Below are 14,666 nucleotides of genomic sequence, written 5' to 3' on the forward strand. Positions count from 1 at the left end.
GTGAACAAATTACAGTCGGGCAATTGATAGGATTGAAATAGCATTAAGACATAATATCAAGATCATTAATCATGTAAGCATGTTTTCCAATAATAGTCGTACGTGCTTGCAATGAGAAACTTGCACAACATCTTTTGTCCTACCAGCCGGTGGCAGCCGGGCCTCAAGGGAAACTACTGGATATTAAGGTACTCCTTTTAATAAAGTACTGGAGCAAAGCATTAACACTCCGTGAAAACATGTGTCCCTCACATCACCGCCATCCCCTCCGGTTGTCCCGATTTCTGTCACTTCGGGGCCTTTGGTTCCGGACGGTGACATGTGCATACAACTTGTAGATACAATCTAAGCAATAAGTATAGAGCTCAAATCTAAGATCATGGCACTCGGGCCCTAGTGACAAGCATTAAGCATAACAAGATTGCGGCAACAATAACTTCATAAACTTTGTAGATAGACAATCATAATGTAACAATCCATCGGATCCCGACAAACACAACACCGATTACATCGAGATGAATCTCAATCATGTAAGGCAGCTCATGAGATCATTGTATTGAAGTACATGGGGGAGAGAATACCAACTAGCTACAGCTAGAACCCGTAGTCCATGGGGGAACTACTCACGGAGCATGATGGAGGCGATGGCGTCGATGGAGATGGCTTCGGGGGCACTTCCCCGTCCGGCGAGGTGCCGGGACGAGACTTCGTCCCCCGGATTGGAGTTTCGCGATGGTGGCGGCACCCACAGAGTCTTTACGGAGTTTCGTCAAGAGTTACGATGTTTTTAGGTCGAAAGGGATTTTATAGGTGAAGAGGCGGCGCAGGGGGCACCTGGGGCTCCCCACCACGGGCCGGCGCGGGCCCGAGGTCGGGCCGCGCCGCCCTATGGTGTGGTGGCCCTCCGGCCCCTCTCCGACTCTTCTTCGGTGTTCTGGACGCTTCCGGGAAAAATAGGAGGTTTGGTCTTCGTTTCGTCGAATTCCGAGAATATTGCCCGAACAGCCTTTACGGAACCAAAAACAGCGAGAAAACGAGAACTGCACTGTGGCATCTTGTTAATAGGTTAGTTCCGGAAAACGCATAAAAACATCATAAAGTGCAAGCAAAACATGTAAGTATTGTCATAAAACAAGCATGGAACGACAGAAATTATGGATACGTCGGGGACGTATCAATATCCACCTTTTTCTGAGGGTGAATTAGATAAGATTACAAGAGAGTTCATCTTGGCCACATCACAGTCGGCTGGTTTCCTCCGTCTCAGTTCACAGGGCTTACGCGTGTTTCTAGGTCGTAAATTTAACGATGATAATGTAACATATGTATTACAAAATATAGATCCTTAGAAAGCTTAAATGCTCTACTTTCTAATAATATAATTTTTATATTATACAAATAATATTATGTTGGGCAAATTAACAACTTAAGAATACACGTAAGCCATATAAATTGGGACGGAGGTAGCGTTTGTACTACTCAAGGAGTATTGAATATGTGAAGTCTGAGATGCTATCACCATCACCTATACAGTTGTGGCACTTGTGGATCGAAACGATGTATAGCGTTTAGACCATTTTTTTTTTTGAACTGTAGACCATTGAATATTTGGCCACCAAGAAACTCTGAAAATGCTATCACCATCACCCATACCATTATTTTCATTAAAATTCCAATTCTTATTTGACAAAAAAATGCAGGTGGAGCTATTTTTCATTGATAATAATAAAACAAGGGCACAGAGCTACATATCGTATCAGGCTGGGGCAGAACCCACTCCTAGTGTTGGGGATTAAGTTTAAATTTAACGAATGAACCTCGCTGCCTACGGGGGTAGCTGCACACCCCTTCACCATCCGACACGTACCCAATTGGTCAAACCTCGTTTACCAACCCTGTGTGTCCTTATAACACATTAAAGCTAAACTTAGCGCTAATCAGCGTTCTTTCCAGACTAAGGTAAAAAAGAAGTGTTTCTTCCCCAACTCTCTCAACGCGCGTCCACCGGGAGGAACTCCCCACCCGTCCGCTGCAGAGCCCTGGAGTTCCCCTACAGACCCATGTCGTTCCTCGCGACCGGCGGCGCCGCCGGTTCTCGTGCCTCCATCACCCTCTCCGAGCACCTCCATCGCCCCTCTCCCAAGCGCCCCGACCTCCATTGCCCCACTCTCGAGCGCCTAGATGGCCACAACACCGGCAGGGAAGAGACCACAGCGTCCCACGGTAGGGAGACCAGCGGTGGCTCCATCGAGGTCTCAACGGCGAAGCGGCGGGCCGTGGTTTGGGTGTCCACTTCGATTTGGCCTCCGACCCTCGCCTTCCTCCTAGATTCGGATTCGAACCGCGGCCTCCCGTTCGATGTGTAGGTTCTATCCCGTTCTTTCTCCCTGGATGCGCACGCAACCGTTGATGGAGATGCGGGAGCGGGGCAAGGGCGGCTTGGTGGCTGGCGCTGATGGGCAGCTCATGCTCAGGAGCGGTCAAGAGCGTCGGTGGTCGTCGGTTGTCAATTGGATTTGGAATTTTTCCGATTTTGGGATCTGCTCGTGGCCAACTTGGAGTTCTGCTCGATTTGGGATCTGCTCGCGCGCGGAGGCGATGGGAATCAGGAAGGGCGACGACGGAAATCGAACTCTAAATCGCTTCATCTACCGGTCCTACAACGCTCGCCAGGAATTAGCGCCGCCGTAGAACGCTCGCCTGGAGCAGTCGAGCTCGAGCGCGCCGGTGGGATTAGTGGAGCGTCGGGTTGGGGATGAGGTAGGTGACGGGCGCACGCAATTGATGACACCTAATTAACATTTTGGTTTACTGTATGGGGAGCGGAACAGCGGTCAAAGTGGAAGCCAACCAGTATGAATCTTCACGTAGATCTAAGGGCAGTTAGCAGATGCGTAGCTACCCATGTGGGTAGCAAAACCACTCTCTAAATTTAAACATGATCAAATGGCCATCAAATCATGTTTAAGGTTTCACGTCGGAAATTCAACCTTCATGTGTCTACCATAGGCATCATGATAGATGTACGGCATATCTGTTTCGATGTGGCCGCGTAGTATCACTTGTGCGGGTGTTCCTCACGGCAGCAACAGAATTACTTGCCGGAAACATGCCACACAAGGTTGACCATGAATTAACATTTCTAAAAGGATTATAGTGGGAGTAACATAGGTAGTAACATCACATATCTCAAGACATTTTGGTGACATGGTATGCTAATAAATGAAAAAAAAAGTGAGATGGTAAATGGCTATATTATCATAACATCACACATCTCAAGGCAAGATGACTCTACAACATAATAAATGATACAATGCATGACACCACATATAAGTTACTACCCACTATGAAGGTAGTAACCTAGACTAGTAACATAGCATATGTTACTAGTCTAAGTTACTCCCACTATGACCATCCTAAGGGCATCTCCAACGGGGCGACACAAATCGGTGTTCGCGTGCGTCCGTTTGAGTCGCTCGACGGACGAGAAAAATACCGTATTTGTCCGCGCGTCCGTTTGCACATGGGGGTGCCTCCAGCTGCCTAACGCATTTCCGCGTCGGCATGAATTATGATGTTTGAAAACAACAAAATAAAGAGTTTCAACGAAGTCATAGTTATTACATCCAAAATTTAAAAAGTCTAATGAAAATAAGATGATATTCCTCTAGGCATGGTATTCATGACCAGCCAATGCCCGCTGATGCTCAATCAGATCCGTCTGCAGCTGTTTGCACACGGTCTCGTCAGTGACTTCTACATTCATATGCAGATAGTCCTCCCAAGATAAAGCCCCAGGGAGTAGCGCAACCAACTCACCTTGAAATTTCAAGTGGTTCTCATTGCGGCCATCAGGACGCTCGTTCTCAACGATCATGTTGTGCATGATCACGCAACATGTCATCACCTCATGCATGGCCTTCAGCGGTCATGTTCTTGCCGGGTGACGGACAATTGCCCACCGAGCTTGGAGCACACCAAATCTGCGCCCACATCTTTCCTACAAGCGTCTTGCATCTTGCCGAACCTCCTCGTCTTCTCGGAGTTTGGATTACGGACAATCTTCACCAGTGTGGCCCAGTCAGGGTAGATGCCATCGGCAAGATAATATGGCTTGTTATATTCATTTTCATTGACCTCATAACTCACCCGGGGAGTTTTGCCTTGCATGAGCCTGTTGAAAACCGGTGATCGGTGCAACACATTGATGTCATTGTTGGAACCGGCCATGCCAAAGAATGAATGCCAAATCCATAAATCTTGAGATATGACAGCTTCAAGAATGACAGTCCGTCCCTCTGCATGACCGATGTACTGACCCTGCCATCCAAATGGACAGTTCTTCTACTCCCAATGCATGCAATTTATACTGTCAATCATTTCAACCCTCTAGACTCGTTGATAGACAACAGCCGCATTGTATCCTCAACATTTGGCTCCCTGCAGTAATCTGTCCGAACACGGCAATCACGGCTCGGCAAAACCTGTACATGGCCTCAAGGCAGATGCTCTCACCCATTCGAAGATACTCATCGAATATATCAGCAGCCATATTATGATCAGACTCCTCGTCGGAAGAGGAGTGAACGACCTCCGCGCGGAACTTGTCCAGCGTCTGCCACATGTTCATCTGCGTGGGTACGAACTGTGGGTCAATGGCCGCGCACAGTAGCGCCGAAAAACAGGAATAAGACACCTACCGGCGAGTACTGCGGCACTGCGGCAGGACGACGGCTGGTGGGATTGGGGTGGTGGCGTCGCACTAGGGCAGCAAAGAAGGAAAAAAGAAGCAAATCGAAGCGCTCGATTTCGCTGTCCCTAACTTGCGGGACTGGGTAAGAAAAGGAGAACGCTCGGCGCGACCACGGAACGCCCGCGGAGACGCAAATTTGGTGCATATTTGGACCAGATTTGCGTCGCCACGGACGGCTCGATCACTTTGCGTTGCCCCGCTGAAGGAGGGCCGAGATGCATTTTCGATCACGGCGCGTCCGTTTTGGTCACCCCGTTGGAGATGCGCTATGAACTGGTTGAAAATACTGGGCCTGGTGAAAACTTGTTACCCTCGCATCGTCCATGACGGGTGGCTTTGGGACTTTCACTCGTAGTCGTCGATTTGTTTTTTTTTTCTTTCCAGAACACATAAAAAAGACTTGCGTGTCACTTTAATTATGATTGGAAGAGTTTCTTTTAACAAGAGCACTCCGTTGATCTGCTCGACCTTCTCGAAGTTTTTGCGTTGTCGTGATCCATATTTAGTTTTTACTGTCAGGCTACGATGCTGTTACAGTTGGCGAACGGCTATGCAGGAGACATGGGATGTAGCATTCATCTTATCCTTGACATTTTCTAGACCGCGTACGCCAAGCTAATCCGTTGGGCGTTGGCACATGCGTTTGGTTCTTCGTAGTGCTCGCCCGGCTGTGGTACTCCCTCTGTCCCAGTTTATAGGGCTTGCACGTATCCCTAGGTTATCAATTTGGCCAACATAATATCATTTATATAATATAAAAATTATATAATTAGAAAGTAGAACATCTAAACTTTCTAATGATATATATTTTATAATACATATGTTGCATTATCATCGTCAAATTTACGACCTAGGAATACGTGTAAGCCCTGTGAAGGACGGAGGGAGTACATAGTTAAATCCCGTGCGCCTGATTCGTGGTGGAATTCAGGGGCGCACGATAGTGACTAGAGCACGGTCATCCACCAGAAATAATTAATCAGTCAATCACAAGCGAGTTCATCTTGGTCCCGCCACAGTTGGCTCAAGCTGTGCCATTTGTGGGATCGAAACGCTGCGGCGTTTAGAACGTTGAATCTAGGCATCATGAAAGTCCCTGAAATGGTATCACCATCACCTCTACCATTCTTTTATTTCGATTTCCAAATGATTTTGTTGTCGTTGCCGGTAAGAGGAGCGAGGAACAGACTTATATATTTTGATTAATAATAAGAAGAGGGTACATACGTATTCAGAAACGGCATCTAAGATGAACGGCACCTGGTCAGCAACACGAGTGCTGACCAACAGTTTTGTACTTTTAAAAAGAGGGATGTCAAACTAATTTATGCGTGTCTGTTAGGAAGAAACACCAGCGCACGTCTCGCTCTATCGTCTACTTCATTCCACAACCACCCTCAATGCTTCATAAAGTCATAATACTCCACAAGGCAACCGCTAGGACTTCAACAAGAAGAAATCTATACTACTGCTTCCACATTGTGATTGTCTATTTCGAAAAGTCGTACCAATCTAGCAGTTTACAATTGAAAATTTTAATAATCGGTTCTAGATTTCGAGAAAAACAAGTCAAACTATATAAATAACAACTGAAACTTGGAAACCTGTCTCGTAAAATTAAATTTATGACTCGCAAAGATCATACTCTCTGATCAATATTACTTGTCGCCAATATGGATGTAACTAGATGTAGGGAATATGTAAATTAACTCAATAACAATGTTTTACTGGGAGTGGTGTTTTGGCACCCGGGAGCATATGCTCCCGGTTTTTAAACTTCGATTTAAATGCTCTTTTAAAATGTTGAAAAATTTGAACACAAAATTTAGTGGATACATCTTGAAATTCTACACGTTTAAAAAGTGGTTTCACAGAAAACCGACATTTTGAGTGCCATCCGTAAAAAAACAAATTTTTGTGTAAAAAAAATTATGTACGAGACGTTTTATTTGTCTTTTTTACACAAGTCACAAAAAATGTCGGTTTTTCGCAAGACTTGATGTGCGCACGTAAAATGTTGATACGTAAGCGAGAAATTTTTTGTTTAATTTTTTTGAACATTTCAAAATATTTTTCCGGTGGCAGGAGCATATGCTCCCATGTGCCGAATTGAATTTCCGGTTAATAAAGACCTTGAGACTATTGTCACTGAATGCATTGTACTATCTAGCTCAGTTGTGGGTCGTTGGATCATGTTTAGGGTTTCCAAGTTTAACCATGAATTAACATTTCCGAATTGAAAACTTGTGAGGCAATTATCTTCTTCCTATCTGTACGACACCAAGACTCTTGTAGATATTTCATCTCCTCCACCAGACCAGGGTATTTCCCAAGCACCGCTGCCTCGGCCCCTACCCCTCTCTCTTTTAGCGATCTCGTCGATGGCAAGAGGGGCAGGGACACATTTTTTTGTGTTCTAGTTCTTGCGGATTCAACTTTTGGTCCCCTAGCGGCATCGACCTGGTTGTGGCGTGTTGGAATGAGGTCTCGTCAGCCTCTACCTACCTCGTCAATGTTCGATCGGACGACGACAAAGGGTCAACGAGGGTAGGTGTTGCGAGATCTCTTGGATTTCTTTGGATCTTGGCAGTTCATGGGAAAGCTGCCGGTTGGTTTGTGGTGCGACATATTCGGTCTGTTTGTTTGTTTGGGTGTTTGAGAAGGTCTAGTTTCTTGGACCCCCTCAATTGGTGCTGAATGATTGCAAGCATGTTCTGTTTGGGGGTGTTTCCAAGCCGATGTTCCTTCAGCGGTTATTCAATCTTGTTGTTCGCGACGAGCGACTATTACGGTCTTCAAAAGCCCTGGCTGATAAGGACGCGTTTGTAGGTGTTCCAATCTTTTTCTGATTGTTCAGTGTATGTTTCATGCTTCGGCATTTCCTCGAACAATCATAGGAAGAGAACACCATATTGGTTTTCTTCTTATTATTTTTACTAGAGTATATGTTTTGTGTCGATTTGGACTTTTTTACTAGCTTTGTTTACCGCGGTAAGTATCAGATAAACTGTGTTGATATAAGTGTCACATATTTAGTATCTACTATCTCCATCCCAAGGCTTAAGGCCTATTTTTTTTCCAGAAAGTCAAACAAATGTAAATGTATGAGGCTTCTGCAAGAAGCTGAGGAGGAGGGCAGCTTCTCGAAAAAGCCGCTAAAAGAACTGAGCCTAAATCATGTGTGCTTGATTCGTGGTGGAATTCAGGGGCGCACATAAGTGACTAGAGAGAGCAAGGTGCATAGTCATCCACCCAGAAAAATTAATCAGTCAATCACAAGCGAGTTCATCTTGGTCTCGTCACAATTGGCTCAAGCTGTGCCGCCTGTGGGATCGAAACGCTGTGGCGTTTAGAGCAACTCTAACAGTAACCGATAAATAAGCCGGAACCGAAAAATTCCGACGACTTTACGGATTTAGGCCTAAATATGTCTAGAACGAAGCCCGAACTCGCGGCCTGGCCCGTAAACAGAGTTTGAGGGCCCAAGAAACTCGACGATGGCCTCGTATTAAAACTGGCCGCGGAGGGGAATTCGGTTTCCAAACCCTACTCCCGTCCGCCACTGCCACCCGCTCCGCACCCACCAGCTACCTCTCCGACGAGGAATCATGGGCGCTGAAGCGCCGCTTTGCCTAAGCTCCGCGACGCCATGACTTCGCATGGTAGCGGCGCAGGTTTTGACGACGGGGACTCGCCGCTGCGGCCCCCCATGTTCCGCACGGAGGCGGAACGGCAGCAGTTTAAGCTGGGCATCATGAAAGTCTCTGAAATGGTATCACCATCACCTCTACCATTTTTTTACTTCGAGTTCCAAATGATTCTGTCTTTGCCGATAAGAAGACTGAGGAACAGACTTTTTTTTGATGAAAATGCAGGCGGAGCGGCTTTTCGTTGATTGATAATAAGAAGATGGTACAGAAGCATTCAGAAACGGCATCCAAGATGAACGGCACCTGGTCAGCAACACGAGTGCTGACCAACAATTGTTGTACAGTACTTTTAAAAAATGGCAAACTAATTTATGCGTGTCTGTTAGGAAGAAACACCAGTGCACGTCTAGCTCTATCGTCGGCTTTGTTCAGCAGCCCGCCTCATAATGATCCACAAGGCAACCGCTAGGAATCGTTCCTATCATAGAATAGAAAGTTTTGAATTCGAGCTAGACTTCAGGAAGAAGAAATCTATGCTACTACTTCCACATTGTGATTGCCTATTTCGAGAAGTTGAAAAATACCAATCTAGCGTTTACAATTGAAAACTATAATAATCTGTTCTAGATTTCGAGAGAGACAAGTCAAACCATATACTAACAATTGAAACTTGGAAACCTGTCTTGGAAAAAATTGATTTATGACTCACAAATGTCATATTCTCTCCGGTCCATATTATTTGTCACTGATATGGATATACTAGACATATTTTAGTTTTACATACATCTATAGACTGCTCATAGTGGGGGTAACATAGGTGGTAACATTACACATCTCAAGACATTTTGGTGACATGACATGACAATAAAAGAAGAAAGAGAGTGAGGTGGTAACTAGCTATGTTACCATAACATTACACATCCCAAAGCAATATGAGTATACAACATAATTAATAACACATTGCATGAAATCACATCTAAGTTACTACCCACTATGGAGATAGTAACTTAGACTAGTAACATGACATATGTTACTAGACTAAGTTACTCTCCACTATGAGCAGCCTTAGCGACAAGTCAAATGGATAGAAGGGAGTATGCAAATTAACTTACTTCATAAAGACCTTGTAATTACCGCCACTCAATGCACCGTAATATCTAGCACAACTGGTCGAGGTTGGATCACGAATTAACATTTCTAAATTGAAACTTGTGTGACAATTCTCTTCTTCCTATCTAAGACGACAGTAGATCTTCCCTTTCCTCCACCAGACCAGGTTTTTTTTTCTTCCTTAGCATTGTTACCTTGATCGCCCACCCCCTCTCTCTTTCAGCGATCGCGTTGGTGGCCAAGAGGGTGGGGACACATTCTTTCATGCTTTAGTTCTTGCAGGTTCATGTTTTGGTCCCCTAGCGGCATCGGCGTGGTGGTGGCGTGTTGGAATGATGTCTCTTCGACCTCTCCCTACCTCGTCAACTTTTGATCCGACGCCGGCAAAGGGTCGACGAGGGTAGGTTCTGCTAGATCTATTTGATTTCTTTGGTTCTTGTCAGTTGGTGTGTCGTTTAGGGGAAAGGTATTGGCTGGTCTGTGGTGCAACATATTTGATCTCTTCGTTTGTTCGGGGTCCGTGACAAGGTCAAGTTTCTTCAACCTTCTGAATTGGCGGTGAACGTTCAGGCCAATGTTTTTTCAGCGGTTATTCGAACTTGTTGTTCGCGATGATTGTATATTACGGTCTTCAAAGCCTTGGTTGACAAGGGCGTATCTGCAGGCATCCCAACCTTTTTTTCTGATCGTTCACAGTGTATGTTTCATGCTTCGGCATTCGTCGAACAATCGGAGGAAGAGGACACCATATCGGTTATCGGTTTTCTCTACATCATCTGTACTGGAGTAGTAGTTACTAGATTTTGTTTCCCCGATAAATATCAGATATACTATGTTAATATAAGTGTCACCGACTCGTTTACATTGGAAGACTGTTTGAGGACACATCTTTGATGTCTCTTTCCTCAAAAAAATAAGTAAAGTCACTTGTAAATAAACTGGCTTCTAGAATCGCGGACCATATCCTTTTGCAGTAGCTCGCACCAATGCCGCCGTCCTGGCGCGCTCCTCTTATCCCGCATTGAAAAATCAACAGGAAGCTTCCAAGCACCGAAAGCAACACGGCGAAACCGCGGCGGCCGTCCGATCGAGCAAACCGACGGCGCCCGCCCGTCCAATCAAGACCGTCCGCGCGCGATCCAACGGCACGGGCCCGCGCTGCCACCCCGTTCTCCGGCTCTATATATTTTTATCCCGTCGCTGGCTGGCTAGCCCCCTCCGCAAGTGACGTCGTCGCCTAATCTCATCCCAACCTCCTTCCCTCCCTCTTCTTCTTCCTCCCCCCGCCGCAGCGGCAACAGCATCCCCGCAATCTCCCGATCGTTCCTCGCCCCCCCTCGCCGGATTCTCGGGATCCGGGAGAGCCAGCGGCGCGCGCCCGCGAGCGCTCCTACGGATTGGATTTCTGTCTCCCAAGGTCGGCTTAATAAACCTCATCTTTCCCCCCTTCTTCCTGTATTTTGTTCTTGTGAATGTTTTGTAGATTGCGTTTCTCTGTCTAGATTCTAGCGCCGTGTTATTTCATGGGATTGGTTCTCATGGCTGTTTCCATTGGCTTGGGTTAGCTCCGTAAGTTTTGTTTTGCTTCGCTGCCGCCACCGCTGCCCGTGGCATGGCACCAGCTGCTACTCGGCTTCCCCATGAACAGGACCTACCCTTGTAGGTGTTCCTTTCTTTCCTAATTTGTTCAATTCGACGCGGTAATGGCTTCTCCTCGCTACAGAAAGAGGCATCCTCTTCATTTCCTTCAAGAGTTCTGGGACCGCAACCCAACCGCATCCCATATCTGCTTCCCGGGGACGCGGGGCACCATATCTGCTCTTGCCAAATGTTCTTCATCACTTGATCAACTATACAATGTGCACAATGCCAGTTGAACCATCGAATTCGTTTGGCCGTAGGAAGATTTCGTTATGTGCTGTCAAATACTAGTAGTAATTCATGGCGTGCATAATTTTAGTGGCAGGCGGTACAATCAAAAGCAGCAGATCTGTGTGCGCCCCTGGATTACCAGCTTGTTTCTGAAGAACCAAATCAGTTTCAGTTGTTGGGTGGTCACATATTTTGCTATCGGTTCGTACTGTGTATTATGCCCTTGTGAGAACTCCTATTACCCTCGAAACTAAGCTTGCGTGTAGGGAACTGTTCTGTTTTGAGCCTCATATACGTTTGACTTGGTATAAGTAATTAAGGATGTGCGTTTTAACTTAGAAAAGATTTAACTGAACTCCACTTGCACAAAATATACGGATTGAGCTTGGGTGACTTTGTCAGGGTGACTTTGCCCTGACTTTGAGCCACTGACATGTGGCCCCTTCATTATTTAAGTTCCACTTGACCCTACTTGTAAGTGACTCAAAGTCACTGACTTTGGGAGGTGGCAAAGTCACTGAAGCACTGTCCAAAATATACTGGGGCCGTACTAGTGAAGATATTTCCACCAAGTGGTTGAGCCATTAATTCCTTGTTTCCCGATCCTAATACAGTATAATCTCTTGGTTTATTCTTCTTTTTTATGATCACTAGATGTGTTAAATGATGATCTTTTTGGTGTAGTTGTCTCCCATCGAATATGCCAAGACCATTAGCTGATCCATCATTGTTTGCGGTCCACATCACTATCCCCACCCACATTGTTGTTTTTCAGTGATTCGATTGTGATAGGAACTCCATAACCACATAAAAATATCGATGTGCCATGGGACCTTAGGTTGGGGATTAGGACGGGGCGTCTTAGCCTCTCCAACCACTTCTTGGTTTACTCAATTCGGCTACGTTCCCTGAATATTCAATTAGCTGGGATCCAGATTTAATCTACTTAGGACCTGCCTCCGAGTCCACCATGCACGCTGCGGCTACATATTATAGAATGCAAACTATCTTCCATGGATTTCTTCCCAATGTATCGACCTGCCAATCATGACTCCTGCCTTTCAACATGGGGTAGTCAAATACCGCGGCTTTACATAGTGAACAGTCGTGGTTTCATTTCTTAGGTCATTCATGTTTCCCATGTATACTTAGATAAGCCTTGGTGTGTCAGTACATCTAAAGTAGTTTAGGGATAAGAATAACAAAGAGGATAAAGACAGCCCCAGTCCCTAGTGTAATCACTAAAAGTATTCGAGCATCAGAGCTGTTTAATCGGCTTTTTGAGAAAGATGATGGGCTCTTCCATAGTGTGTCTATTGCTCACTAAAAGGGTAATTTGAGTGCTTAGTTATTCGCTGCCACATTGGCATGGAATTTAGGAACATCACCTAACATCCAGTCCACTTTTCTCACTTGTTGATGTAAAAGTGGATAGACTTCCCGGGACAGGATGATGTGGCGTGGTCCTTAATTCTGGCTGTTAGCTGAACCCCTTTGTTGTTTTCTGTGTCTGTATGCCCAACTTTAGGATATACATTAAGTACTGCATGAATACACCCGTGTTGTTTGCTCTGTTCCTTCCAATTATTCTTTCTTGGTATTAATCTAGTCCTTAGACACACATGTACATAATTCACACCTTATGAACATTTTAAACGCCTTTGACTGTTTCATTGTTAGTCCCACTTTTCGACTAATCCTTTCGTTTCATATACACCTCCCGTATGCTGACCTCTCTTCTACTTTTATTTGATTGCAGTGCCGTGAGTTCTTCAACAAGAACAGTTTGCAACAGATAGTATACTGATTGCCATGGAAGGTGGGAGAATGGATCAGGGTTGCATGGCTGCTATCACCAACAATCCAATAGTGTCTGATACTAAGCCGATGAAGAACATTAGTGGGGAGATGCCTGCAACTGCAACTGCTGGAAGTGGTTCCTTTGACTGCAACATCTGCCTGGACTTCGCTGCAGATCCAGTTGTTACCCTCTGTGGCCATCTCTACTGCTGGCCTTGCATCTACGAGTGGCTGCGCCCAACGGTGGGATCAGCTTCCACTGACAACAGGACTGCGGCCAGGCAGCAGTGTCCTGTGTGCAAGGCGGCACTATCTGCCGACAGCCTTGTGCCACTATATGGCCGTGGCGGTAGCTCCAAGAAATCGCTGGATGGCAAGGCCATTCCACGACGGCCAATGGTGCACCGGGAGAATGTCGAGCACCAGCATGCACAAAGCGCCGTCGACCACCGGCACCATCAGAACATGGTGGAGCCCATCCCTCCACTCCGGCCATTGCGGCATGCGCACCACCACCATTCCGGTGCCACCGAATTCGACTTTGTCTACCCTCATTCGCCAATGGGGCGAGGCCTGATCCACTCGACGGCTGGAGGGGTGCTCGGAGGGATGGCAGAGGCGGTGCTTCCATGGGCATTCCGAGGCCAGATGCCACCGAGCATGTACTACACAAGTCCTTACTCTGTCGCAGATAATACCTTGGGTCCCCGGCTGAGGCGGCAGCAGATGGAGGTGGAGAGGTCTCTGCACCAGATCTGGTTCTTCCTCTTCGTGTTCGTGGTGTTGTGTCTGCTCTTGTTCTGAAGCAAGAGGCTCTTGTGTTCTGAAGAGGCAGTATACAAGCTTGTGTATATAGTGAAAGGCGAGATACTGCTTCTGGAGGGGAACAAAAAGGAAAGGCAAGATACTAGATCTTATATAGTGAAGAGGGTGAGGTTTAATGCTGTTAACGGTTCTCGATCGATAAGCATGTGCCTTGAACCATGCTGATATAGAGTTTGTAATGTGACGAGATTTGGAGGTGAAATGCAGATTCCATTCTCGTCTTACCCAAAATGTACCAGGAAGGACTCCCATCACCTGAACGGTATGGCTTGTTTGGGTTTGCCTATATCTGTTACTGCCATGTAATGCATCAATGAGCACCGTTTTTGTAAAGAAAATCTGCATTGGTTGTGGTTTGGTGCTGACAGCGTCATTGAAGATACATTTTCAAATCTCGTGTTCGTTGTGTATGTGTACATATAACAAATAACATTAATCTCGTCTTTTTAGTCACTTTTTGAGCAAGCATCTTTGGCCAGATAACAAATTTGCTTCAGTGTGACCACCCATGGCCTGAAGCATAGTGCACATCACATAAAAAGATTCCTTTGAGATATTTAGCAATCAATAGTTGTACCTTTACTTCTTTTACTATTGTACAGTATATTAAATGAAAATGGTTTGTCGTACTGCACTTTCGTGGGCACGCATCGGCG

The 14,666-nt window shown here is 45.9% G+C and overlaps 1 protein-coding gene across 1 annotated transcript; it reads left to right on the forward strand.

Moving 5' to 3' along the window:
- The first annotated feature begins 10,868 nt into the window (after nt 1-10,868).
- On the forward strand, nt 10,869-14,373 carry LOC124669393 (E3 ubiquitin-protein ligase RMA1H1-like). Its single transcript, XM_047206014.1, has 2 exons — nt 10,869-10,930; nt 13,145-14,373. The coding sequence occupies exon 2, from the start codon at nt 13,198-13,200 to the stop codon at nt 13,987-13,989; it is 792 nt and encodes a 263-aa protein (XP_047061970.1). The 5' UTR covers nt 10,869-10,930; nt 13,145-13,197; the 3' UTR covers nt 13,990-14,373.
- Nucleotides 14,374-14,666: the final 293 nt, after the last annotated feature.

The sequence above is a fragment of the Lolium rigidum genome, chromosome 7 (assembly GCF_022539505.1).
Source record: "Lolium rigidum isolate FL_2022 chromosome 7, APGP_CSIRO_Lrig_0.1, whole genome shotgun sequence".
Lineage (NCBI taxonomy): Eukaryota > Viridiplantae > Streptophyta > Magnoliopsida > Poales > Poaceae > Lolium > Lolium rigidum.